The 25,306-nt window shown below is 34.5% G+C and overlaps 1 protein-coding gene across 22 annotated transcripts in view; it reads left to right on the top strand.

The window, feature by feature from the left end:
* Window positions 1–25,306, top strand: part of LOC122572382 (calcitonin gene-related peptide type 1 receptor-like) — a 160,713-nt gene that overhangs the window by 131,299 nt on the left and 4,108 nt on the right. For 19 of the 22 annotated variants that reach the window (XM_043737290.1, XM_043737285.1, XM_043737286.1 and 16 more), the window contains 6 exons: window positions 11,573–11,679; window positions 19,301–19,392; window positions 20,956–21,082; window positions 21,929–22,155; window positions 23,674–23,844; window positions 24,146–24,269. In XM_043737290.1, coding sequence (XP_043593225.1) covers window positions 11,573–11,679; window positions 19,301–19,392; window positions 20,956–21,082; window positions 21,929–22,155; window positions 23,674–23,844; window positions 24,146–24,269 — 848 coding nt within the window. Of the gene's footprint in view, window positions 1–11,572; window positions 11,680–19,300; window positions 19,393–20,955; window positions 21,083–21,928; window positions 22,156–23,673; window positions 23,845–24,145; window positions 24,270–24,521; window positions 25,133–25,306 lie in introns of those variants that run through there. The other 3 variants (XM_043737304.1, XM_043737299.1, XM_043737301.1) reach the window with 3 other exon arrangements.

Raw genomic sequence — 25,306 nt, forward strand, 5'->3', positions numbered from 1 at the left:
TGTTTTTCTACCGAGACAGTTTGAAACACTATGAGGAGATTATTTTTCAGTATATTGCACGTTGTACAGCTTCGAACGAGTTGCAATTAGAATTGCAATATGTTATTTTTTGAAACTGTTATTTGAAATGCAAAGAGACTGATATTCTTTTGTGTTTTTATGGAGGCAATTTGAATGTCCATAGAAAGATCCTAATTATTTACTGACTTAATTATTCCTTCGTAGACTGCAAAATAAAAAAAAAAAAATTCGTAACGCGTTTGAGTTAAACAAAACCCGTTCCTTACTGAAGATGAACAGTTTTAACAAATCTAAAGAAAAAGGGAATATAACTTTTGCGATACTATCTGCTATAACGTTACTTCCATTGTTTTCCTATCGTTAAAAGCACTTTTTAATTTGAGATAAATGCGAAGGGACGCTTATTCCATGATAAAATGGTGAACGATAGATAAGATTGTGCGTAGATATGTAATTTTTGTGAAAATTTTAGAAAAATAATTTCTACGTATGAGAAAATTTGTATAAATTACACGTTTGAAGAATCACAACATGGGAACTGCATATATAATGTACATATACTTCACTTCAAACGTGTGACTTATACAAATTTTCTCATATGTAGAAATTATGTTTTTTAATTTTCACAAAAATTATATATCTATTCTGGAGATTATAATTGTATCGCATAATCTTATCTATCGTCCACCATCTTGTCGTGGAATAACCGTTTTTTCGCATTTATCTCAAATTAAAAAGTGTTTTTAACGATAGGAAAACAGTGGAAGTAACGTTATAGCAGATAGTAACGCAAAAGTTATATTCCCTTCCTCTTTAGATTTGTTAAAATTGTTCATCTCCGGCAAGGAATGGCTTTTGTTTAAATCAGACTCGTTACGAGTTTTCTTGTTTATTTTGTAGCCCTGCGAAAGAATAAAACTACGGTGTAATGTGAACAATTTTCTGGGTCAATTACAATTCAATTACGCCCAAATGTCTTCTTTATTCATCTCGACTTGTGATGGACCGGTCAGATTACGTTTCACGAGAGGAGAAAGAAGAAACATTCGTCAAGAAAATATGGTAGGAAAATGTTGTTCCGGAAATTACTTGGCATTTAAACCGGAGCAGAGCCATTTAAATTCTATCTTTATAGGAAATGTTTTAGTGACATTAAATATGCACATTATTCGTTCCTGCTTATCTTTTACACCAGTTTATGTTAATGATTTGCGTTTTTGTAATTTTATACTGATATACTAATGTTATCATGTGTATCATAATGAATATCAGTCAATCAATCTTGATTTGATAGATATTGCGTAGCATTTGGAAAATAATGGAGCTTGTTTTTTACACAATAATTTACGTAAATTCTTTAACACGCTGGTGATTAGATTCCACCAACAATGAGACTGCACTGTCATTATATCAAATTAAATTATTAAATGCAAAATAGTCTGTCGGGACATTTATTGTTAAAAAAGGCTAGATCGATTCAATAAATAAAGGCGATAAGTTTAAGGTGACAAATAAATTAATTTATACATACATGCCATAGTGTTATTACTTTACTTAAACAGTTACATAAAAAAGGTACAATAATTAAATACTATTGACTACGTGAAGAGAAAGTTTATTACATTTCCTGGAAGAGAGGAAGCAAGAGAACAGAAGTAGCAAGTGAAAGGAAGAGAAACCGAAAGTTACGAAGAGTCGGGCAAGAGAAAATAATAAAAAAGATAACAAATTTCAATCGTCGGTTCGTAATAAATGGTACTTCGACACTTTACTTAATCAATTGATTATTCATTAACAACGCGTCTAACGTTCTGATCAAAACATACGCACTTTATGTTACGTACAATTTTTCTCACGTTCCTTTATCATATTTATTATTTTATTTTTCTCATTATTTATCATACTCTTATCGTTACTTAGATAACGAACAAACGTGTTTATTATGCCGGGCAACCGTCGAACAAATCAGTCATTAAGATTTCTCGTCGTGGCTAAAACCGGAGATGAATGAAATGAACTTTTGCCCTCATTTCCCTAATTGAAGATCACGGCAATATCTTGAAGCAGTTGTTTCCAGCGAAGGAAAGTCTATTTTTCTATGATATAGTCGGAGGAAGGAAATTATAGATCAGCAAAATTTCTTGCCCAGATAAAACCTCCATTGTGAGTCGATCTTTTCATCGAAATTAGGATTTTTAATAATAAAACAGTTCTCGAGACGGCTGGTATCTCCTCTGTTCTATCTTCGTCTCAATAAACGACGATGATCCATAGCATCATGAGAAGGGAGACTGTATGATGCCAGTGTTCCAACCGATGAATTGTGGCAAGCAATTTGCAAGGAAGCTTGCAAAGGCTAAATATTTGCCGATCGTACGATCGTTTCTTTCCTCTCGTTCAATTTTGCCCCTCGCAAATAGCAAACGGTCAACAAGCAGATGCAGCTAACTTTTTACGAGGTGACGTTTCATCGTCGACCAGCTTTTACGACGACGACGAAGTCTGCAGAACAGCTATTCTATTTGAAACATGTGACGAGGAAAATCTGTCCTCGAAGTAAGCCTGATTGCTAGAAAAGCTGATAAAACCAAGTTATTTCGAAAACGAGTTCTTCATATTAGTAGATAACGTAAAGTACAAGGAGAAAATCAAGTTTCCACAGAGGTGGAAAATTGTAAATAGAAAGCGCAGGATTAAGGAAAGCTTGAAACTTCACGTTATCTGCGTGTATACTGTGAGAGTATTAGTAAGTTTTATACCAAAGGTTTTTTATCACTTTGGTAACATTCGTCTGTTTAACGTACTGTATATATGTACCTTAAACACTTGCACCTTAAATATGAATTATATTGGATCATCCCATGAGTAGTATGGTTTCCCTAAGAGTTCAGTTTAAAACAGTAGGAGTTTTTACCATCGAACTTTTAAATAATTGAAATAAAAAACTTAATAGGGAAATGTAGTCAATTATAAAGAATAGGAGAAAATTCATTGTCAGATGGTTAACAATTAATAGTAAATCGCATATGTTTCATATGTTTCACATGTTTCCTAAACACGAGGAGCGAATCGCAAAAAGAGTAGATGAACGAGTGAATTGCCATGTATGCAGATACGATTGATACAGCTACTTAGATAACCTTTGGAGTAGTAGTATAGCGATGTATAGTGTATAATATAATAATAGCGAGTATAGCGATAATTAGTGCTCTACGCTACAAAGATAAGCGAAATAATGGAAACTTCCTGAATGGAATATTATGCTTAAAAATCTGAGGAATTTCTGGTCAATCTATGTAGCTGTTCGAAATTTTATAGTCAAATGTAACGTCAGCTGTGAGTCTATGTAGAAAGTCCGAGGGTCGTTAAAAACTGATCATAGTTATGGCATGTGATCGTTATGAATTTTGTAGGAAAGAGAACGTAAAAGCTTGAGTTGAATTTTCTCAATGAAATCAACATGCGTCCGGCGGTGATCATGGCATTGAGTCTTCATCCAATTACAGTCAATAGCTTGATAAACCGGTAAGCTTTGCATTTCAATGAAACATGTTCTTTCATATTAATGGCTGTACTTTGCGTTAAACGTGATTTATGCAGTGCATAAAACACTATCTTTTATCAACAACATCGTACTGTACCTCGCAAAGGATGTTGATTGATTTAAGCGTACGAAATATAATAGGAAAGTAACGATCTCGACATGTCCTGTAAATGTTATCACATGTTATTCGTATTATCAATGTCGCTGTAACACCATCGGCGGAGAACGCGTTTAAGGGACAGAGGAATTTTCAACGGGATATGCAAGAGGATTACAGAAGAAACTATTTTAATCTAAGTTCAACGTAGAACACAATGCGCTCTTTGAACGAATACACAGTAGCAGTTCTAGAAACAATTCATCTCACACAGTGTAATAATATTAATTTCGAAATGAATGGTCATATTTCACGCGAGTTATGGAAGCTATGGAAGTTCCTATTTAAATGCTCGCCACCGTATACCAAGAACCATTTTGGATTCACCCCTCAACTAGCTCTAAGAAAACTACCACCAACACCATCTATAAATCATCAACGTTCCTCACAAATTACACGTCCTCGGTGGTGCTGTCTTTTAAATAACAAAACCAAGCAATCTGCTAGGCTATCCATGCATAATTTCGCTCGATAACGATGCGTCGTGCATGACAAATCGCCACTCTTGATCCGTCTCGGTTCTGCTTAACTAAACGGAGGCAATAAAACTCGCGCGTATTCTTAAACAATGACAAAACTTCCGTAGAATACCAAATCTATAAAGTTGGTTAAATCACGGACGAGAACTTTAACCATAATCGTGACCATTACCGTTTCCTGATTTATGTCCGTATATGTATGTCCCCATTTGCATTGCATTTGCATGCGAGAACGATCGCAACGGATTCGATAAATATCGGTAAAAGAGCAGCTCTAAGTGTCCAAGTCGAAGACAGAGCGAAACAGCGGTGTTTGTTGCCCGTTTAATCAAAATGATGGTAAATTTGAAGAACTCGAGGAACACTGTGATATAAAGAAATAGTACGTACAATACTCTTAGAGCGAGAATAAGAGATAAAGAATGGCAACAAAGTCCAAGATTTCAAGAAATTTGGGGAGCTCCTAGACGAATCAATTGTATATTGCAAAATACTATATAAAAATACTTGTCAATAAATATCGAATATATGAGGAAAATGCAGTTTGCAAATGAATATTGTCGATATTATGTTGACAATATATATTGATCGTCTGAGAGTCCCTTTGCGTGTGCAATGATATTGAGAACTCTGAAATATCAAGTCTAACACAGTGATATTGTTGTGCAATATACAGGGTAGGAATATCAGTAATAATGACCAGCTGAAACAAATCGTTATCTATTGATTTTGTCAAAAAATGTTTGAAATAACATTTGTTGTACTCGAGATACTTGATCAGCTGAAGTTTGATTTTTTGAGATATTGAGGTAACCTTGAACTTTTTATACGCTCTTTATAACATTAGTCGATCCAATTGGACAGTCTCTACAAAAAGGTATTAACCTATTTATACGGAAAAATGATTAGTTTAGGAGATATTTTAATTCAGATTTGTCAAGTTTAACGTATGAAAGACGAAGAAAAACGTGTTTTGTTTTATAAAAATCAAAATATATCTTCATCTGGTCAGGTTGCTCTAGTGCAATCAATTTCATTTCAAAGATTCTTTTTATAAAGTCGGTAAGTAACGAGTTATTTCCGATGGTCATTCTTACTGACTCATTCCTGTATATTGTTCGCCTGAGAGCCTCTTTATTTTTCAAAAGGAGTGGAATTTTCCCGAGGAGAAGAGAAAGTTTCTTCTTTTTGTTCTCGGAGGTTATCTGGTATGTATACTAATTTTATCGATCGCGTTCCTTCGTTTGCATTTTCACTCCATGAAGATTCCATTTCACAGACGTACGGATTACGTCTGAACACGTTAAGGAAATAAGCGATTGAAGTAAATGACTAACGCCGGGTAGAAAATCGCATTCGACGAGCTAAATTTCAACGAGCCTCCTCTCTTGAACCGAGTTCGGTTCAATTTCGATGCACCGGAGGGGAAGAAGCTTGAAATAAAAGGCTATCACGCATTTCCATTACTTTTGATACGTTCGAGCATAGGAAGAATCCTTTTTCAATCAAATCTTTCGTTTCAGTGTGTTTTAAAACAGTACAATGGAAATTTCAAACAATTGAAATATCATTGCTAATTATTACACAAGAAACAATCAAAGCAGGAGAATATTTGACGTTTTCCCTGTCTTCGTTTTGCAAACGAAAGAAATTTTCCATTCGCTTGAAACGTTCGACGTTAAATTCATTTTTTATGGATTTTTATATCTATCATACTAATCAAGAGTTCCATTGACTTATTTAAATTCCTCATAAAAAATCATGTTCCACCAGATCATCTGATAATTTTAGAATTACGATTCTTCGGAATTACAATCCAATGAGACGTCTCGTGGCTTCTGTAGAGTACCTTTGTGTACCTTTGTAGTAGTGTGTACCTTTTAAAAAATCCATAAGAATTCATTGGAAGAATCTCAAAAGAGCCGGCTGTTAGCAATCCAATCAATATCGAATTCGTTCTTCCCAAGTTTAACAAATCTTCAATGAACCGCGATCTTTTCTTCCAAATTCTTTGACGCCCTTACGGACTAAGAATTATTCCCTCAATAATTAATCAACACGATCAAGAAACCGGTGATCGAGGTACTTGCAGGTTTTCCGTTTACCTCTTTGATTAATGGCGGAAGTGAAGCGGAAATTACTCTTTTCCTCTATCCACGATCTGACGTCTTAAGATCGCCTGGAAATTCATTAGAAACCAATTAAACGTTCCGCGTTGCGACACGGATATTTAATTTGATTTCTCAATTTCTTGAACAATTGCTATTTCACCAGCTGGTCGATAGATCGGCGTTTACGTCACGTTCGCTTCAGAATGAAAAATTTTTATCGCGGAGGGGCCACTTTGAAAATTCACATATGAGGAAACATTGCGACAATTCACACGCTGATGCTGATTATGTATGATCGATGAAAATTAATCTTTGAAACAACTCGTGACTTAAAATGATAAATAGAAATTATGTAACCATGCAAATTCATGATGCGAAGATGATTTCTTTATCCTCGTGTCATTTATATAATTAATTAGTTTCGATACTGAAAAGAATACTTCTATTTTTCTATTTTTACTGAAAGAAAGGAAGTATAATAAAATAATTTGATAGATTCAGAATTATTTAAAATCATCATATTGTTTAATCTCAATTGATTTTGATAATTGCATTGTTTGCCATTTTACAAAAAAATTATTCGATTTCGGTATAAAATAGGACAGGAAATGGTTTTGTAACTATGTTAATGTAATTGATCGTCAAATTAGCCAAGAAACACAGGAATGGCCGCACCTGTATCTACCTGTACATATGCATACAACAGCTTCCTGATAATTTCCTCTTTCAACTTTCCTCCTCTTTTGCATTTTTATTTTTTCTTGACGAATAGAAAAACACGGAAAATTAACGTGTTTACCATTCTGTGTGAAAGTCGTTGATGAAAATTTTATAAGATAAACAAAGAAAGAGAAGGAGATAACGAGGAAAAAAGAAAGAACGAAGAAAAATTTTATTTACATTTATCTACGATTTTAATCCTGGGAATGCTTGGGAATCGTTGACGATGGTTCCGCAAGATATAAATTCTGTCGCTATCTGTGAACCGTCCGCCACGTTTAAGGCTATCGCACAATTTACGCTTTCGCACGTCTACTGCACATAAATATACGTGTAATATACGTAATAAAGCAAACTGTATGCGCCAGATTTATTGTTATCTAACTGTTTTAGCATTCTATCCATTGCGCGATGCATTTTTTACCGTGGAAAGTTTTTACCGTGAAATACACACGTATAAAAAATCCGTTGCACTGCTTAGTTTTACACGTCCGTCCTCTTATCCGATATAATACGTCCGTTATCTGCTTGCACTTCATTTTCCTCCAAATTACGTCGTTCTCGTAATTGGCAAAAAAAAAAAAAAAGAAAAAGAAAAAAAAATAATCGAAAATTGTCAGGTATAACATAACGAAATTGCTGGTGAATAAATTAGTCACGCGATTAAATTCAAGTATTATTATATCAGATTTCTATGTTAATTAAAAGATTCAGTGCTATTGTATACCTGCTTTCACGGATGTTCTGTTACATTCACGCTACGGTAAAAATACCGCTGAATAGTTATCTCGTATAAATTGGTTTGTGTAATTTTATCGAATCGATTTACACGAAAATGCATCAAGTTACAAAATGGCAAAATTAACCTTTCAAACTTCGCGGCCACTTAATTCCTTTAAACAACAGCTAACGTTCGAATTTATTTTACGGTACGCTATTTTCTTTTTTTATATCTCGATACCATCACCTCTTCCGCAGTTGCAACGACCGAACTCAACCGTAGTAAAAGCATGTTCTTCGAACTGCTGCGCGATACATTCTCTTCGAGAAATTACGTTTTTACGATGTAACAATGGGAATCGAGAAGAGAAGAATCGTTATAGAAAAAGAAAGAACCGTTTTCGCGATAGACGGTCGATCTCGAATACTTTGTTGTTAATTTAAGTGCCAGTCACCAAAAATCATCGGCAACGTAGTCTTATTTTGTCTCCTATAATAATCGTCCTTCGAGCATTGTGCATTGATTTGATTTCAATTATAGATAGGTAGTTTGAAGTGTGCAGTTTGCAAGTCGATGAAAACAAGTTGTAGGTGCAAAGCTTGTTTATCTAACAGTATGAACAGTACATGAATAATAATAATGAATTTTGCTATTATGAGAATTTTTATGTCTTCTATGGAATGTAGAGTTTAATTTGTAATTTTACATTTAATTAACTTCATATAATTAAACGTACTCTCAACAAGAATGCGAAATTCCTTGCTGTTAAATTAAACACTTGAGCAACGACGCACCGCTTATGGCTATCATAGTTAATAGGACGATGAATTTCATTAACTCCATCACAAGATTGATACATAATTGGTCGATCTATCTTAGACAGATTTTCAAACTTTTCTGTTTTATTTCTTAATATCATAGCTCAGCTGCTTCTTCTTAATTGTTACTTATTATTTTTTTATTTCTATTAATCTACCACTAACTCTGCACTATCACTAACGCTACATTGTGTCTTTTCGCTAAAGGGATTTATCTTTCCCGTGAAACTAATAACAAATAATTAAAATATAATTAGAATTCAGATAGAAATGCATATTCAGAAATATAATTGGAGTTTCATTAAACTTGTAACGTTTCTGTGGAAATGAATGAAAAAAATTTTAATTAATATCTCTCTCGTGGCTGTGACAATCTTCTCTCACGATATTTACAAGTTTTTTTTTCAAGCTTGATATTCCTTATTTTTTAAAGCTTCTCTGACATTCCGTAATTTACATATTTCATTCCGGTCAAATGAATATGTAAATTACCTTACGTTCATAAATAATGTTCTTCGCTATTTTACTAATTTACTCTCTGTATCATTAATGGAACACGCCATTAAATTGAAAGATTCATATGTATACCATAAGGTATACAAATGTACCGCCGTAAGTGGAATACTTAGTCAATCAACAACGTTGAATGAATAATAAATTTTGAGTGCGTTATTAATATCCAGGCATTTCAAATCACCTCGGATTTACATATTCAAGATATGAATTTTTCTTCTGTGAAACGTTTCTAAGTAGAAGATAAAATTATTAAGATAATCAAATACAGAAGTTATATCGTAATTAAATAGCAATTCTTATGCAATTATTCTAATTAATATAGACAATTAAATAGCAACTGTAATATCTGTGTTTGATATATTGCAAACTTCTTTCCGCAAAACTCTTAATTTCGTCTTAACAAAGCATCGTATAATTAATGTAAAGTATTAAGATGAGCGACAAATGGAAAGGATACGTGACGAATTTTACGCAAATTCACGTCACTAAGAATACGAAGTTTTATTCTCTACTTCTTCGTTCAACCGCATATCACGAAATATCTGAAGCAGAAATTACATGGTTGCAGAGCGAAGAGCTCAAAGTAAAGCAAATATCATCGTTTCGGACGTGCTTTAATGAAAAATGTTAATTTAAATGTTTGAGGAAGAGACTTTAAAGCAAACGCGAATTCTTGATACATCCGACAGTAATACGTTTTCATGTCAAAAGTAGTTTTTCGAAAGCTTTGCGAGTTCCTTGCTCCCTGCAAAGATTTTCTCTTCGCACATCCTTTGCTGCCTTTTGTGCACCTGATGCACGTCGGCGTGTTCCTTGCGGTTAAAAACGTGACTTTTATACAATATATATCGTACATGTAGAGGAGCGCTTTTGAAGTTATTTTTTTCGAGGGAATTTCGAGATGAAACGCGAAGAAATAAACAGAATGCATATAGACACGTTTTTATAACGCAACCGGTGCAAGTTTCGCACCAATTTATATTCTATTTATTCTATTCTATTCTATTTATTTACGTTCTTTACATTCTATTTATTTTCACGATTTAACGTTTGCAGATTTTTTGACGTTACAGCTACCAGAGTTATCATGCCGCGCGATGGAGAAGCTTTCTAAAAACGGATCTTTTTAGACGGAATGAAACCTTCTGTGCAAAAAGCTCGATTCATTATCTTTTATAAAAGAGTTACATAGAGTTACAACGGTGCATTTTTTGGAGATTTTAATGACGTTTTATGAAATACATACGTCCGTATAAAATATGCATATTTATACAAATTATATACTTTTGCGAGTTACACACGTTTTTGCCTTTCAATTTAATTCCTTTCCTACAAGTTGCGTAACTTTTCATTGATAATTCGAGTATATTAATTAATCCATCGTATTTTTTCTCATTCTTTCCTCTTATCGTATATATAATTTTGATAAGATTTAATTAGAACTGCTGATACACGTTGTGAAATATCTACGATATAACAGATTATCCGATTAGATTGCGGAAACGATCGTCGAGTTAAAAATCCAAATGCGAGGCTTTAGAAGCGCAAATATTAAAAAAGATATATTTTCCCCTGCGCTTTATCCACCGCAGGCAAATTTTTTCGTTCATTTTCTAAAGAGTTAGAGAGGATAAGAAAGTTCCCTTTGTATATTATAACGACTTTCTTCTTTTCGTTTTAATGCTCCACGAGGGAAATAAAATTCGTGCCAGACTTAATTAAATCGATCCAACGAAATTGTCTCGTGAATATCGAAAGAACTAACCATCGGTGTTCCTTTTCAACGGCGTGTTCGATTTTTAATTTTCGTTTGTCGTTTGCATATGCGTGTAATATTTATCGCAAATGCAAACGTGATACGCGATACCATTTATAGCCATTTTTACCTTCTGCTTTCGATTTGCCTTTCCGACGCGTAAAATGGAACGGACTAGAACGTTTCGAGAGAATCTCCATGTGTCGTCGTCGCTTTCTTCGCGAGAATTTTTCATACGAGTTTCTTTGAGGCGTAGAATATGAAGCATCGAATATTAGCGATATTTTCATCCAAATGAAATTCGTTTTGCAGGAATCAGAGAAGAAATTATAATATTATATATTTCTGTTTTCTCGTATTTTGATATTTTAATGTTTCCATGTTCCTACAATAGAACGTTTTAATATTCGCAGTATTTCGGTATTATGTTTCAATATTTTCAGGAAAAAATTGTCATTTCAACGTGATGAAAATTCGAGTTCTCAACGTTCTCTATTTTCCTTGGATTCTCGCGAAATATATTTCATATCTGTATGTCTTACGATATTTCTAATATACATTTCCACGTACATGACGTTTATTGAAAATGTAATAAAATTTGACGTAGCTGTCGAAATATCGACAAAGGAATCGGAATAGATTATTTAATTGAAGAATTCGAAGAATTTCAAGAATTATTCGACTCAAGAAGAAATGTTAAAACCTGGCGTACGAATATTTTTGTTTCAGTGCAGGCGCATAAATATTGTGAGTCGAATGGTACCTGGTTTCGACATCCAGAATCTGATCAAGTGTGGAGCAACTACACGACGTGCGTCAACCTGCAAGATCTGAGTGTAAGTGAAGCGGCAAAAATGTTTATCTTACACGTTACATTCTACGTAATGTTATTTGACAATGCTATGAATGTATCATTATAAAAATGTATAGAGAGAATAACAATGGAGAATGGCACGAAAGGGAGAACTAAAGAGAAAGATTAAAGGACATTGATAGAAATACGCAAAATTGCTAATTAAATATATATAATACTAAGAAACATATATCAAATTGAAATTTATTAAAATTAGATTTGTCCGTTGATTTATTAATATAATTTTCTTAATACTAGTAAAAGAGCCGAAACAATAAATATAGTCTTTTAACGTTAAAGAAAGAAAAGTAGGAAAAGCAGTCATAGTAATTAAATATATATAATACTAAGAAACATATATAAAATTGAAATTTATTAAAATTAGATCTGTCCGTTGATTTATTAATATAATTTTCTTAATATTAGTAAAAGAGCCGAAACAATAAATATAGTCTTTTAACGTTAAAGAAAGAAAAGTAGGAAAAGCAGTTATAGTAATTAAATATATATAATACTAAGAAACATATATAAAATTGAAATTTATTAAAATTAGATTTGTTCGTTGATTTATTAATATAATTTTCTTAATACTAGTAAAAGAGCCGAAAGAATAAATATAGTCTTTTAACGTTAAAGAAAGAAAAGTAGGAAAAGCAGTTATAGTAATTAAATATATATAATACTAAGAAACATATATAAAATTGAAATTTATTAAAATTAGATTTGTTCGTTGATTTATTAATATAATTTTCTTAATACTAGTAACAACTGAAAGAATAAATATAGTCTTTTAACGTTAAAGAAAGAAAAGTAGGAAAAGAAAAGTCATAAATCAGGAAATATCAGAGTATATAATGGGACCTTAACAATTTTATAAATAATTTCCCATGCAAAGGGAAATTAAATATCGGAACGTGTTGATAAGATGACACGACGATACCGTCATAAATAATATCAAGGTGCAATCATGAATGGGAATGCTCGTCGTTTCTCAAGCGACACGTGTTGAACGACAGCCTCGAGGGTAGAGGATTATTCTCCTGATAGCGGTGTGATTTAAACGAGGGAATAAGATCGGGGATCAAAGGGGATAACGGCGAAAAGGGAAACGTGCTAGCTTGACAGTCGCAGTAATAAAGGAAAAACGCATCACAGGACGAGCGACCGTGGTACTCATATCGAATAGAAGCTGCCACTATAAGACGAAAGTGGGAAATAAGTGTACGAAGATAGCAAAATGATACTAACAGAACACGGTGGACCAGAGAAGATACCATTTTTTCTCCTACTTTAATTTTTCGTTGAAATGAAAGGGAAGAAAGAAAGAAATTCTTTCGCAAATTGGTCTTGTGTTGGGAGAAAATCATCGAGACACTGATCCGACATTAACATAGTTTGGATTTTAGACATTGACATAAGGCAGCTGCGATGGAAAAATTCCAAAACGCTGAGATTCGAAGATGCAACGGCGGATTGCTTGTTTGGTCAATCGTGAAATTGTTAATCGTAAACAACAACGTATTCCTTCGACGTATAAACCAATAACAAAACAACTGTTAATTTCATGGAACAGAATACGCTATTCCAATGAAATTGTGTAACGTTTTATTTCAATGAAAATGTCTTCCTTGTAAAATACGCGAAGACCATTAAGTGACCATATACAAGAAACGATCTTGGTCTCAATCGAACATGTTCTGGACTTTCTTCTACCTTTAACCTGAACCCACTCGAGGTTGGCAATAAAGAACTTAACAGGTGTGGATTGAAAAAAAAGACTCGCTCTTGCTTCTTCCTTCTTTCGCTACGCTTTTATCTTTCTCCATTCAGCTACTCCTTTCAGCAGGAATTTTAATATCCGATACAAATCGCGGAATTTACGATCGAACGTGACGATGTAGTATCGGACGGTGGAAATTATGACCGCAGCGAAAATAAAACAAACGGTAGCGTTTTGTTCGAGATATTACGTTGAATAGGAACCTGCTGAATAACCCATTGCTTTTGTTGCTCGGTTATTTGCAACCTTCTCGATTCTTTCATGGAGCAATACAACTTTTGACTTTGCCCCGGGTTACTGTTTCTTCCATCGAACGTCGAATTTACGTTCTCATATTTTCCATATTTATGATCAACTATCCTTTGTTCGTATATTGGGATATCTACGTATTTATGGGTAGACGTATTTCTTTAAATGTTCCTCCTGCCAGGCCACGAAAGAATAAAATGTAATAGTATTTTTCATAAATATTACTATGTCAGTTAGGAAATGTACGGTGCCTCGAATGTTAATAATAATCTGTCTGTTTGTGGATCCCTTTTTACCTTTTAACGCGTTGTTTCATTTTTGCTCAAGAAATTTTTAAGTTCATTTTTGCCCTATCGTATTTTTGCTCGGTGTTCGCATGATCCCGTTTATTTACAGTCGTTTAACGCTTAATAAACTCGTCCATGCAACCAACTATCGTTCGTACAACTATTCTATAGTGCAAGAGGAGAACGCGGTCGTTTGCTATCGGATCTCGCAAGCGACTTCCTGTCCTCGAATATTTGATCGATATTGGCGAGGACCTATCGTCTTCTTCCTATGCCGCCGTGGTTCGCGTTGGCTCTGATATTTCACTCAAATGTTCGAATTCCACGCTGTCAGTGTCACACGCTCGCAGCAATATCCATTAGATTGTCCGAAAAGTTCCTTTCGTTTTATGAGAAAATAATAGACGCACAACGTTTTTTCTTTTATATTATTTTGTCGAATTACGTACGATCCATTTTGTTCTGTCGAGATAAACACCGCGACATTTCACAGACTTGCTTTCACGTTTGTACGAAGCTGCGCTGTTGTGAAGGACACGTTTGCCAAAGAAAGATACTTTTCGGACAATCTAATATATTTGGAAGAATTGAAATCGATCTATCGGAGGTTGGTTTGCATCGATCCGTAGCGGCACATGAGTTAGAGGACAATTCAAATCATGTTGTTGTTTTACCTCGTAGTATCAAGATCGTTAGAATACACATAATGTAAGAACAAATAAAGGTCGCAAGGAAATGAGTTACAGTCAGTTGTCGATCAGTTATCAACGAATTATCAGCAACCTAATTATCGAGTCATTAGCGATCCTTGAATAAAACAATAATAGAAAGAAGACTGAAGAAGAATCCTGTAGACCTCATAATAGAACAATAAACAACCTGGAAGATGGAGTGCCGCTGGGGGTAACCATCCACATGCTATATTTTATCAAATATTAAATTATAATATTTTACCAAATGTCCTAATGGACAAATTGTAAAATATAAACAAATAATAAATAAAAAAAATTAGCGATCCTATTTTACGACTTATACACCGTCTTAGCGAATACTTTTGCACGAGCGTCTCTCGACAGTATTTATATTTATATTTATATTTATTAATTTATTTAATTCTTTTAAATATATTCGACGGTTTCAGCAACGAGCGATCTCGTCCATTAAACCTCACCGACCAACCATCCTCTACACATAAACCTCTACAGATCGATTGCGAATTTCGTCATTGTAGAAATTTCTGGTCAACGAACGACCGTGATTAACGAATTGAACGAGAAGCTCGTCGAAATGAACCTCATAAGAGGAGCGTTTACTTTGAGAAGATCGAGTAAGTTAAAATTTCCATAGAGGAATCTGTTTTCAATCATCGAAACACCGTGGTTACTCGTAACGACTGGAAAATTCAGAAGAAAATTCTTCGAGATAAGTTCTAGATGTATATTCCATTTTTGGAAGAAAGAGTACATTCGTACTGTCTTTCCACCGATTGTAAATCCTTCGATCTTTAATCCATTATTTTAGCAACATTTTAGCAATACAAACAATGTAAAATAGAATCGCGTCAAATTTTATTACTCTTCATCGTTGAATTTATAAAGGATACGACGATTTTCAGTAACAAATAAAATACGAACAAATAAAACTCAACTGTGTTATGATGCACTATAGTAGCGAGTGATCCAGTGTGACTATGGACAGGCATTCGATGGGAAGAAATGTTGGGTCTTTAAATATTTTAATGCGAATAGGCACTCTTTTTTATGGCAACTTGAAATCTGGATACTGTTACTTGTTTTCTTCTTGACAATTTATTGCTACGTAATCCTCTCTCTCTCTACAAACTACACGGTAAATAATCGTTGCTAATAACCGAGCATCGTAGGACATTAAAAGTTAACGACGACACTTTACCTATAGGCTTTATTATATATTGTGGCGCGCAACAGCATTGTTTAGTTCATAAGATTTGCAAAATTTCCAAGAAAGTGTGCACGTATATCGTAGACCAACAGATTTTATCGTGGACAGACGATATTCTCTTCTTTACGGAAGATAAAAACCATACAGATCTCGATCTTATAGCATTGTATTCGTCGACCAATAAAGCTCGAAAATCCCGAGTACATAGCTCGTACTACGCGCTTTGCAAAGAAACCTTCGTCTACAATATTAAAAGGAACGAATTAAAAAGAAACTGAAACCATTCCGAGAACTCCTTTGAGACAGGCTAGGATAACTTTTATTTGAAAAAAAAAAAAGAAAAAGATGGGAAATAACAATTCGAGATAATAAATTATCTTCGTATTTTATTTCGAAAATAGACGCAATTGACAGTGCCGAAACAATAGAATGGGAAACTGCTTGAGAAATCGTTTCAGGAAGCATTTATTCAAATACAAAATGCCAAACAAAATAGAAGGTTCTTTAATAACTAAATGATAAGATGATTCAACGAGGAATCAATTTGATCAAACTAAATGTTCGAATCTTCAAATTTCAAGACGATGTACTAGCTAATAGTCTTTGAAACATCTTAAGTAACATCAAAGGCTACTTTAAAACCTCAAAGCAGAGAAACGCAATGTATAAGACAGTCGGTAACTGGATGAACAAAAACAAAAAGAAAGAAGAGGAAGAAGAAGGAAGTATTCCTTTGAAAATCACAATTTTAATAGCAAAATATCCGAGGAATCCGTAATACCGCCAAGTACACCCGCATGAAACGATCGAGGTGAAGTGTCTTTATAAAGATTATCGTTGTTGCCAGAGACAGGAATCTCGATACCAAAGAAAGCGAAGGGAAACGCGATATAACGAGGAAAATCTCGTTTCCCCGCGCAAGAAACTGCCCAAGAAGCGGATAAGACGAATTAAGATATGAGTAAATGAGAATCTTCTTCTGTTTCTTGGTTAGAGCAACGATATGATCCTCGTTTTATGCGAGAAACACGAAAGACGAGTCTCGTGGTTCCCTCGACGACGAATGAAACGTGTGCCGAAGCAATAAAACGAGACGTCCTTATAAACGAATGTCCACGAGGATCGTTTTAACCGGTTATCCTGTTTCATCCTGTTTCAATGGTTTTCATTCGATCCGGGGATTCTCGTGAGATTCGTGGAAACATCGAGTCTTCCGCTCGTGGATCTTGTCATTAATTTTTGTTGTCGCGAAACACGCGTGAAGATGATGCTTTCTAGAGAGGCTTTTGAAGCTTTCAAAAAATCGCTATTTATTATTTATCGGATGGATGAATACGGGAAGACCAGACTGGAAGGTGTGACGAACATGTAACATTTTTATTAAACTTTCAACCTCGATGATCAGAATATTCTACATCTTGAAAGATTGTTGTTACACAGTCAATTTACAATACATAGAAACACATTTTACCTTTGGAAAATGTACATAAGAATATCCTATTGTTCTTTGAAATGAATTGTAATAAGAAAGTTGAGAATTGACCGCGTAAGATGTCATGTTATGCTATAGCGCTGAAAGGATTACGGACGTTTACGTTAATTTATAAAGAATCATTAAGAATAAATAATTAGAACGCCGTTTTATTGATTTTGTTTCCTTGAACGATTCCATTGACACTCGCTGTAAGTTTGAAAAATGCCACAAGCAAATTGGAAAGTCAACAGAAACGGTAGGCGGAAAAGCCTATGGGGAAATTTCGAAACTTGCGACGAACTGCCCGAACGAAGAGTAGTATGACCGGTCGCACTTAATAGCAAGATCAATTCAATTTCAGCGGGACTAAAGGCTAATAAATGTAATTAGACGACGCGAAAGTTGTCGTTCAACGCACAACCAACTGTTCAACTGCAGCAACTGCGGTGTAACTTATGGTCCACATTGATCACGTTGTCCACATAGAAATAGAGAGACAAAAAGAGTGAACATGTCGCATTCAAAAGTAATTGATCGTGCAATCGGATCATTCTCTGCTCTATACCATACGTATAGCGTTCATTGAATCGTCAAGATCATTCCTTGCCGCAAATTACGCGATACGTTGCATCATGTTCAACGTATCTCGGATGAGGAGTATGCGTCTACAATTGCCCATCTTTCTATTTTAATCCTTTATTGAAAATATTTCGGGAATTAAAAAAAAAAATGACTCGGTAATTTCTATGGTTTGCATTTGATGAAGTGGACGATGAAATATTTGTTGGTTTTTTGAATTGGAGTAGCGAAACGTGCACGTGAAAATAATCAGACGATTATATCTAAATACGCTTACACGATCAATGTTAATCTTATTATGATCCATGACACGATTTATCTTTCTAACTGAGCGTTCTATGACAACGTTAGGTTTTTAACATGTATGATAAACATTTTTAGATTAAACTTCTCGTTATTATAGTATCAGTGTATAGAATATGAACGATATTGCTATTCTCTGGTTCTTAAAAATTGATCATTTCTTTGTCGGAAAAAGAAAATAGATGGTGTGGAAAAATAATCGGCGTGAAATAGAGGGAGAAACTGAAAGCGAAGAAAAAAATTGCATTTCACCTGCTGAATATAAAATTTCGCGATACTAAATTTTGTAGAAGGTTTCCTTATGTCAGAATGTGTAGGTATCTTGGAATTTTCTTCGAGGTATTATATCCATATCTTGCTTACGTTCTCGTAGGAAACTTAGCATTATTTATATTTCTGCAACCAAGCATCGACTGTTCTTCAGCTTCATGCGTTCCTGCTGCTATAGTTCATATTTATTCCACGATCTCGTTGCAATTCTCTTTTATAAGATTCGACTCTTGATCATAATCTTCCATGCGAAAAACAAACATTTAAAACTTGTTCTCGTTTTTTATCCGTAACGTTTACGGATAAGAACGTTAACAAAACTTGTATCCATATCGCTTTTTCTATTTTCATACGCCAGCTCGAAAGATTCTGAAAATCCTAATGGGAAACCGGGAATATAAATTTTCTAAATTGTACCAATTTTTTTAGGCAAACAAGTAGGAATTACTCAGAAATAATAATAAATAATAGCATTCATCAATTCCGTAAATTAAAATTCACCTTGGAGTTTTTATTATTTTCATTATTTATGCTGTCTCCTTACAATACATAAAATCCTTAAAAGTAGTTCATTTATTTCTCGAGCAATTCGAGCAATTTTTTATTACGAGTCTGCAGAAAATTGAAAAGTCTACAAAAAGTGAAATCAGTCTTCTCGTATCAATCTGCATGTTTTACCCCGTTTTATTAGTCAATTTATCGAGAATGATTTCGCTAATAAAGATATAAATTTCGATTTCAGTGGCAGCAAGGAATTAGTGGACTTTACGAAGCTGGATACGCAATATCGTTGGTAGCATTGCTACTGTCGTTAGGTATTCTCACATACTTCCGGTGAGTCGACGAAAGTCCTGCTTCTTTCTCTACTTTTCCTCTTCCTCTTATTATTATACGTCTATTACTACCCAGCTCTTATTCCCTTCTATTATATTTTCTTTTTTCTTCTTAGTAAAATAAACATTAAAATAAACGTGTTTGAGCGGAAATTATGGAAATCGATGGTCCGCCTGTTCCGAGAGACATTTTGCAAAAGTGACACGCTTTACACCCACGGCTGTTTGCGCGTAAAACAAACACGGGAAATTCTGTTTTCTGGAATTTATACGCCAACTTGTTTGCATGTAAAATATAAACGAAAATGCTTCAGATTGCTATGATGGAAACATTGAACATTAATATTTGCGTTATTTCTTAATGCAATTTAATTACTCGGTTAACCATGTTTTATTATGACGATATACAACGATCCATTCCACACAATTTTTAAAATATATCTATTCATCTTTCGGCTTCACAGCCCGGAAAAACACCTGGCTTACATATGTATTTCTAATTGCCACTCATTCCCATGCAACTCTTCGAGCATCCAACGCAACACGCATCCATCCCATTGCAAATACATATATTGCCTCTTACATCAAATATTGCAAATTAAACATACTGCGTACAGAGTCAGTGAGAAGTGTTGTCTAAAGTAACTCGTTACCTATTGATTTTATCGAGGAACGTTTTAAACCAGTTATGTCGTATGGATGCAATTTTATTCTCAAATATCTTATACTTCTCTGAGGTGTACGACGGTAACTTTGAATCTTTTTAATTTGAATATTTTTTATACCGTTAGCTGATCCAGCTGGACATTCTCTACAAAAAGATATTAACCTATTTATATCGAAAAACTATTAGTTTAGAAGATATTTTAATTCCAATCTGTGTCAAATGTAATGTATGAAAAACGAGGGAAAAAGAGGCGCGCGAAACGTTAATTTTCTATCTACGTTGTCTTTTGTACGTTAACTTCGACAACGTCTACGAACGCAGTGTATTTTCTTGTATAGGATGTCCAGCTAGGTCGACTAATGTTAAAGAAAATATACGGTGCCACTTAAAAAAACTCAAGGTCGTCTCAATTTCTCGCAAAATACGACAGATACATATATAATAGAAACTAAAATTGCATAAATAATGTTTTTTAACAAAACCAATAGATAATCTCACAGGTACATCAGTCTTGTAACAAGTGTTTCAAAACGCTTAACTCTAAACTATATAAAACACATTTTCTGTCTTCCTCTTCTAACCTGCAACGACATCGCTGCTTCGCATACAGAATGTTTAATAATTTCGTGGAAATATTAGTAGATGTGCTTGTCAGTAGCCTGATCTTTTTCTTTTTAATTATTCCCTATTTATGCTCGCGGTACAAAAATGAATTGGAAAATTCTTGTACGAATGTGAACTCGTTTCTTTATTTCCAAAGCGCTTTACGTGAGAGCAATTTCCAATTATAAAGAGAGCGAAAAAGGAAACAAAGAAACGAAAGCGAAGAATTAAAAGAAATGTTTCTTACCAAGGGACAAAGTTTCTTCTTCTTTATTATCCTTCCTTTGAATACAGCTCCCTGAGGTGTGCAAGGACCACCCTTCATATGAACTTGTTCGCCTCGTTCGCTGTAAATAACGCACTATGGCTGGTGTGGTATAGATGCATCGTCGCGAACACGGATTTACTATTGAACAATGAGGTACGTATGTGGCGTCCTCGTTCTCTCTTGGTTCTTTCTTTGCTTAGCACTCGACCCAGTAACTCACGCGAGAATTTCGTCTCACGGCGTATCGTTTCAGTAATTAGCGTAATTATCGTTTCGATAAATTCTGAATTTGCTAATCGGCCACGAAAATGGATATCTTCGCCTCTATTTTTATTTTTTCTTGGGCTGTCGGCTATTTCAGATAGGATTACATATAGGCTATTACATAACCTAGATGTGCCAATTACTCTTTCGGAACGATGAACGTGGAAAAGTAAAGCGAAGTATACGATAAAAACGCCGATGTGCGACCGTCAAACTGATGTACCGACTATCGGTAACAATTGGGACATAATGCGTTACATAAGATGAATTTATAAATTGAATTTATAAAGAAGATATGATAATTGCGAAACGATTCTCACATATATTTTGACAATTTTTTACTGCGTTACTCGTCCTTCGTGTTATTCTCTTCCTTGCGCAATTGGAATATTAAATTAACGTTGGACAGCAATAATAAAATAATAATAAAAATAAAACAATACGTTTAATTTAAATTTCAAATAGAATGGAAAATCAGATTATTTTCGAGAACGACGAGAGAAAAAGAAATTCTTGCACATCGGCGTTAATTTATTACATTCGTACAGTATTATTATTATCTACAGTTAGCTAATACTTGGAAGCGTACAAAGTATTTGGATGTGTACAAAATAAGGAATTTCAAAGGAATTAAAAAAATGAAATAAAGAAATGAATCGATTGTACAATACATACATAGAGAGAGAGAGAGAGAGAGATATGTATATAGAAATGAATAGATTGTACAATTTTCAGATAACGTGTCGGCTGCTACACATTATCCTGCATTACTTTCTACTTACTAATTACGCCTGGATGCTGTGCGAGGGTTTTTATCTGCACACTCTGCTCGTTAGCGCTTTCACCAGCGAGCATAAATTAGTAAAGTGGCTGATGGGTCTCGGTTGGCCTGTACCTGCGGTCATCGTCACGATTTATGCCTCTTTGAGGGCGACCAGTGATGACCCTGCGGACACCGGACAGTAAGTGCGACAGTAATTATCAAATCAATGACTATTTGACATATGTACCTCGCGAATATCTTAATTATAGTCGTATTAACGTCTTGGCACAGAAATATTTACTATCGGATAATGGTGTTTTCCGTTTCTTGGAAATGGATGTTGATAAGAAGAGTGTGAGATGGGATAATAATGCAAGAAAAATACAACTTATAGAGTAAAAAGAACAGCGAATTGTTGGTAGAATCTTTTCGGGATATCTTTTTCGAAAATGCGACGAAGGAAATATCAAAAAAGATTAAAAAAAAAAAAGCAGTAAATTTCTTGTAATACACGTTAAACAGTAGAAGGTATAAAAAGGAAAATAAGAAATATAAACAGAAAAGTTAGAGAGTGAATCGCCGACAGAATTTTTCGTGAACATTTTGTGGAAAATTTTGTAATAGAGATATTGAAAAATATAAACGACGGTTGATTTTGTCACATAAATCCTATTACGAAAATTTCAAATTTTGTTATCTCGATATACGCGTGCGTTTTGCTCTAGTAATTTCCAATAGCAAAATCTATGGAACATATTACCTTTCGAAAATACACTTTCCTTTAGAAAGGAGTAAGTCTTGGTTCGCGTTCGAAATAACTTTAGCAATTAAAGACGCTATCAATGGGATTCAAATTTATCAAATTTATCAAGCTACATAAATATGCTAAAATTTAATAGAGACAGCTGGCTCGTAACAACTGTGTTTGTAAAGGGAGAAACAAGCTCAGATCTGATTTCAAATAGGCTACATATACGATAGCTGCAAGTAGGAACGTACCTGCGGCATCGTGACACACCATGAAAGACGTATATCGAAGGATCAAAACCATGGCAATTGAATTAGCGTCGTTTACCAGAGACCACGAACTCCGTAATGAACAAAGGGATTCTGTTATAGGAGTTAATGATCAGCACGATATATATGTTGAATAATGTTCACATTGCTTCACCACGTGGAAGAATATTTATTAATCGTCAGGAAAGTGTCAGACAAATTTCGCATCTCGCGATCCTTGTCAACGACAAACTTTTAACCCTTTGACCAATGAAACCGTAATAGTACGTTCTATGAAACTCGTGTTCGCCACGCTGAGGCCACAAATTCCGCGGATTCCGCATAGCGTAAAATCAATCGATCGCAAAATGTCTTCAGCACCGAGCGTCTTGTCACTGGACTATAAAATCAACGATGAAAGGGTCGAACCAAATAGAACCAAGAAACTCAATAGAGTGAGATTTTTTGAGAAATAAATTGGGAACGGGGGCTTGAAATTAGCTGAATTTCAGAAAATTTGGAAATCTTTTGGAAGGTAGCTTTCAAGAAGCAATTAGGATTTCATAAGCTTTCTTTTCATCGAATATTCGGTCGTAAAATTCGGATTGCTTGTTATATGAATATTTCTTCTTGATCGATGCGTTTAATCTTGTGAGGGGTAGTTTGAACGAAAATTTCTTTACAACGCTATAAATTATATTAGACTGCTTTGATATGTTAGATGTTGGATCAACGAGGGTAACTATATGAACGTGCTGGTCTACCCAGTCTGCGTTTCCACTCTGTTGAACGTGCTTTTCCTCTTCAACATCGTTCGAGTTCTATTGATGAAACTGAGAGCTGGTCCTACGATTGGCACGCAACCTTCCAGGTCTATGCGTCAAGCATTTCGGTAATTAATTATAATTTCTTTCCGTGTATTAGTTTAGTCAAGAGAATTATTCTTTTATTCATAATTAGAACTAAAGAAATTTATTCAATTTCCTGTTCATCAATTTTGGAATGTCTTCGAAATACGTCGATCGACGTATAATCCCTTTCTTCGTTCTTTTTAATCGACAAATTATCACACAAATGAAATAACAAAAATTGGAGAAAATAATATTTAATATTTATATAATTAAATTATAAATTAATACAAATACTAATATTAGAATTTAATATTTATAACTTAATATTTTTCTTCTTGTCAGAGCGACACTGCTCCTCGTACCTCTTTTGGGCCTACATTATCTTGTCATCCCCTTCAGACCGCCGAAAAATCACCCCTGGGAGCAATTTTACGAAGTTCTCTCCGCCATAACGGCCTCTTTTCAGGTGCGAACGACTTCATATTTCTTTTTCAACACAAATCAAATTCGACCAATACTATCTTCTTTTACTTTACACTCGAACTTCATTACAGTTCATAATGTAATTATTTAATTTTCTCGAGACGCTGAACACTGGTATATTCGTCAACTTCTTACATTTCCAATAACTTTAAATTGATCAAAGGAACTGAGTGAATAAAACCTACCACGTCAATAAATTCAATGATACATAGTATGATATTTCTTATACGTATAGGTAAAAGTATGTCGGAGATGAAAGAACACCGGAGCCTTCCTTTGGAACTTTGGGAAAATCCCGTAATATTGTAATCTAGATTCTATCATAGCCGTAATTAAACAATTGTCATTCAACCCAATTGTACTTATTTGAGATTCGTGACAGTGAGCTTGGGCTCGAGGCGACAACCAGTCGCCAACGTAACCGCGGTCAAGGGATGAACGTTTGTTTAACAAAGGTATAGAGTAACAATATAGCTCTCCTTAAAAGAAATAGTTGCAGCGATACTTGACAATAGACATTTCAACGGTCTCTGTCCCATGGCTCGCCACACGCAGACCCTGTTCTCCGGGTAAGATGGTTTCCAGATGTCGATGCGTCTCTGCAGTGAATGTTCAGCTAGCCTGAGGACCCGTTATAAATCTTAAGATTTAGTTAACTAAAGTCCTTCAAATGGACAAACAGTCTTTGTCCCAACTACGGGAGGATAGGGGAAACCTACCTAAGGCTAGCGTCCTTTTCTAATCACCGACATGGAAATTGACCAATTAACAGCAACGTCAATTTCCCTCACTTTATAGTTACAAGACTAAAAAGGAAACACCCAGCTGATCTCATAAAGGATATAAACTAAAAAACGCGAAGATGGCACCCCGCTGGGGGTAACCATCCACATGCTATTCAATCATATGTTATAACATTTTACCTAATGTCCCACTGGACAAATTGTAAAATTAAAAATAAACAATATAAAAAAAAAAAAAAAACTTTATAGTTATAGTCATAGTTTTCCTCGGTGGCAT

The sequence above is a fragment of the Bombus pyrosoma genome, linkage group LG11, assembly GCF_014825855.1.
Source record: "Bombus pyrosoma isolate SC7728 linkage group LG11, ASM1482585v1, whole genome shotgun sequence".
NCBI lineage: Eukaryota > Metazoa > Arthropoda > Insecta > Hymenoptera > Apidae > Bombus > Bombus pyrosoma.